At 35.7% G+C, this 3,975-nt stretch overlaps 1 protein-coding gene across 1 annotated transcript in view; it reads right to left on the reverse strand.

Annotated features, from left to right (window-relative positions):
- Positions 1–657: 657 nt before the first annotated feature.
- The window catches only part of LOC106691844 (cytochrome P450 6k1), a gene marked incomplete at its 5' end in the record, with an annotated part of 11,344 nt that continues 8,026 nt past the window's right edge, over positions 658–3,975 (reverse strand). The window contains 4 exon segments of the mRNA XM_067045296.1: positions 658–1,096; positions 1,182–1,430; positions 1,522–1,740; positions 1,811–1,980. Coding sequence (XP_066901397.1) covers positions 918–1,096; positions 1,182–1,430; positions 1,522–1,740; positions 1,811–1,980 — 817 coding nt within the window.

The following is a 3,975-nucleotide window of genomic DNA, read 5'->3' on the forward strand; positions in this document are numbered from 1 at the left end:
TTGGGGATGGGGAAGCGGTTACGAACCCAAGATGGACTCGTAATGAGAGACAGATAAAGGACATCGGAAGGGAGAGACACACAATCAGTCGGAGAGAGACCCAGGGGTAGAACACACAGGCAGAGAGTGAGTAGAAGGTAGAGAGTGAGGGTAGTACGAGACAGACGAGGAAGGACTCGGAAAAGGGACAGTCCAGACCAACTAGGCAAGCACATGCTAAGAAGTGTTCTGCATTTAGAAGTTCTGTTCTGCTTTTGTGGTGGTTCTTGCGTTTCTAAGCTCCTTTGGTCCATATTCCTCTCTCCGTTTACCCCCATCGGGCTAGCCTAGCTTGAAATGTTTCTCCAAAACAGTCACTAGAACACGATTACAGCTTCGAGTATTTCTTAGCGTTGTTAAAAGGAACGTTGTTCCAAAAAATTGTTCTTCTGAAATCCAGTCAGTGTATTTTTTTTCCACCAGGAGATGCACGGTGAAAATTATTTTATCCCAGAAATGTGCTTAGCTCAGGTATAACATTCTAATAAAATTAAAAAATGGAAAATTCTAGACAACTCACCAGTTTGATTGTATCTCTAATTTGAGTTCAATCCTTATTATATGAAAGGAAATTATTTTAACCGATTAATTACATTGATGGGTAAAAAAATACAGCAATAAAAACGAAAATTAAAATTTTATTTTTACTCAAGTAAATATATCAGAGTTTTTAATAATCGATATCCTATATTTTTTTTTGGGTTGCCGGACCACATTTTCCTGTTATAAACAATGAATATCATCACAGGAAAATAGTTTTGTGATATTGGAAGGTATTACTTATATTTTTATTTGAAATAATCAGTATAACATACGTAACGTTAACCATTAGTTACAAATGAACCATTACGGGACAGTTGTGTCAAAATCAATTAGACCTAACTTCTTGGCCCTGTCGATTTTAACTTCAGGAAGACAGGTCCTTCGCAAGTGGTTAGGCTGTTGTTGGATCTAACCAACTTGAGCGGTATACTAGTCTTCTCACTAGGAATCACTTGGAAATTCCTGATTACCGTAATCAAGCCGACTTTGGTCTGCAAGAGCCCGAATCTGTTTCCTAATGAAAACATAAATTCGATATTTTGAAAAGATTTTTATAATTAATGATTAATAGTTTAAAAACAGATGGATCATCATCTTACCTATACACATTCTCGGCCCTTCGCCAAAGGGGAGGTAAGTATAGGGTTTGATATTTCCTTCATTATCTGGAGAGAATCTCTCTGGATCGAAGTTCTCAGGATTTGGGAAGTATTGGGGATCGTGGTGCAGCGACCAGACTGGTATGACTATCTGGTCTCCTTTCTCTATTCTTCCACCATCCGGCATCGAGAGTGGCTCAACGCATGTCCTCACCAACTGTGGTAGGGTCGGATATTTTCTCATTCCCTCTGGAATATATTACAACTGTAAATAGTTTTTAAATAATTTTATATTAGAAATAATATCAACATAACTGAATTATAATGAAATCAGCATTACCTGATACGACCATATCTAAGTACTTCATCTCATTCACTGCCTGATACGTGACTCCTCCATGTTTCTTGATCACTTCTTGAATCTCTTCTCTCAATTTTTCTTGTATATCCTGGTGCAAGGCGAGCTCATAAAGGCAGAATGTCTGAACTGAACTAGAAGTCTCATAACCGGCAATGAAGAAAAGAAAACACTGTGCAGCCATCACTTCTAGACTCATTTCTGAAACACCGGCTTTTATTAAAAATGAATTATTAGATAGTAGTATTGAGTCCATTAGAACTGTACCAACCAAATTCTTCTTTAACCTTTTCTTTTCCTTCTTCATGTAGAGAACCCTTGTTCTTCAAATGGATTAGGAGGTCCAGAAAATCGTTTCTCGTAACGTGATTTTTTTCGCGATATTCGACAGTATCAGATATCAGTTGCATGATGTAGTCTTCAATCCACTTAGAAGTGAACCTGCAACATAAAGTCATTAATTTTGTCATCAAATTATTTTATTGAATAGTACTTCATATAACAGCTTGCTTCTTATTTCAGCTTTCTTTATATTTATGTTGTATAAACAGTTCAAAGGACTGTAATTCATACTAACGCTAATTATAGTCAAATTAAAATATTTGATTTTTTTTTCCATTAGAAGGAATATTTGTTTTCATTTGAAAACTGGTTGAAGCAGCTATTCAGCAAAGAAGATCTCGAACAATGTGATTTGGGAAAAGGTTTGCCTGGCAACACCAATGTTTAATTAAACCATCCTATTCCCTAGATAGTTCACAAGAAGGGTTTTATTAAATGCTCTCTCGTTATTTTCAGCATCTCACTTGGACGTATTATAGAGCATTCTATTCTCCGATTTATAGTTATCTTACACTATGTATTGTCTTACAGAAGTACGTCATGATTCTTCTTTTAGTATCTTCATCTCCCCCTATTGCCCTACTTAATTTGGCCAGAAAATCGTTTCATCTATACAGGCTTCATCTATACAGGCTTCATCTTTCAGCTATTTTATTTATACGTGCTCTGTTATTAGAAGCCACTGGAGGACCCAGATAATCGACATGTGTAGTGGCTGGTAATCGCTCCTCTTCAAGCATTCCAGCTATTCGCCAATCATTCGTAGGGCCGTACGAAGAACTGATCTTTGAAAACATCTCTATATGGAACTTTATTTTCCATAGAGAACAACTCAATTTTTTCAAACCTGTATCCTGCAATTGCTGAAACAATGGTGGACAACAAAAGCATTATGAAGGATATATCGAAGAGAAGCGACAAGAAACACCTTTACTCACAAACTCAACTCTCCTTTACTCCATGTCTGCAGGACGTCAGTAGAGCGTATTTCCTTTCCGTTAGTTGAGTTGTATTAAAGTGGTTAAAATGAAATCCTCCAGAACCTTGATTATCACGGGAAGGAGACCTTTAAGGTCATATAACTTAGGGAGCTGTGGAACCCTCCCTCTTAGAGAAGTCAGATGACTTGTCTACTGGGTACCACCCTATTCTAAACATAGTGGGGGCCATGTATTAATTTTGTGGGACCACCACATAAATAAAAGTCAACCTCTCAATCCGGATTCCAAACCGAGCCACTGCAGTTTTAAGGTTATTAATATCTACGCCTGAACTGCTACGGCTTCAAGTGGCCCCTAATCATGCAGTTATTGCTTGCTACAATCCATCCCCCATATTTTTTTATAGTCACGAAAAGAAGTGAATAAATAAATATCATGTCTTGTATTTTTACCAGTGAATAAAATCACCCTTTAGACAGGTTTTCTAATAAATAGTCGTACATGTAAGGCAAATCAGCACTGAGCAGAAAATCAGAAAACTATAGAAAGAAGAAATTTAAAATATTACTTCTGCGGAATTACTCAATTTATTCTTTAATACCTCAACCTTACGACAGGCACGCTTCCAAAAGTCACGTCAGGGCGCAAGTATCAAAATGATCCCGCCGTTAGAAATTCACATTCTTTTTATTTAATAATTAATATCAATTGTATGTGTAAGGGGTAAAAAAAAACTTTTATTTTAACAAAAAAGAGGTTTCTGTATTTAACTAAAAGAAGATACAAATATTAAAAAAATTCTCTTTACAAAAAAAAAATCAATCCATGAAAATATCTTTAAAAAAAAATTAGAACAACTAGTAGCTCAAAGAAATAGGAACTAATAAATTATTAAAATTAAAAAATAACAATTGTATAATTTCACAATGAACTTATAAAAAATGTGTCTGATGGATGCTAAACGATCATAGATAGCACCCAATCTGGGCGTGTACTGTTGCCATCAAATCATAGGAATCATATGATTTAGGCAAATGAAAACTTTTTAACATTGATAATCATTCTAAATTGGTCAACTGACTGCTACAACTCTTTATGATTCATGTGATTTGATTTTAAGACTCCTCCCAGATATAAAAGCTTTAATTTGGGC

This window comes from Halyomorpha halys, unplaced genomic scaffold (genome assembly GCF_000696795.3).
Source record: "Halyomorpha halys isolate HHAL.00 unplaced genomic scaffold, Hhal_1.1 Scaffold3553.1, whole genome shotgun sequence".
Classification (NCBI taxonomy): Eukaryota; Metazoa; Arthropoda; class Insecta; order Hemiptera; family Pentatomidae; genus Halyomorpha; species Halyomorpha halys.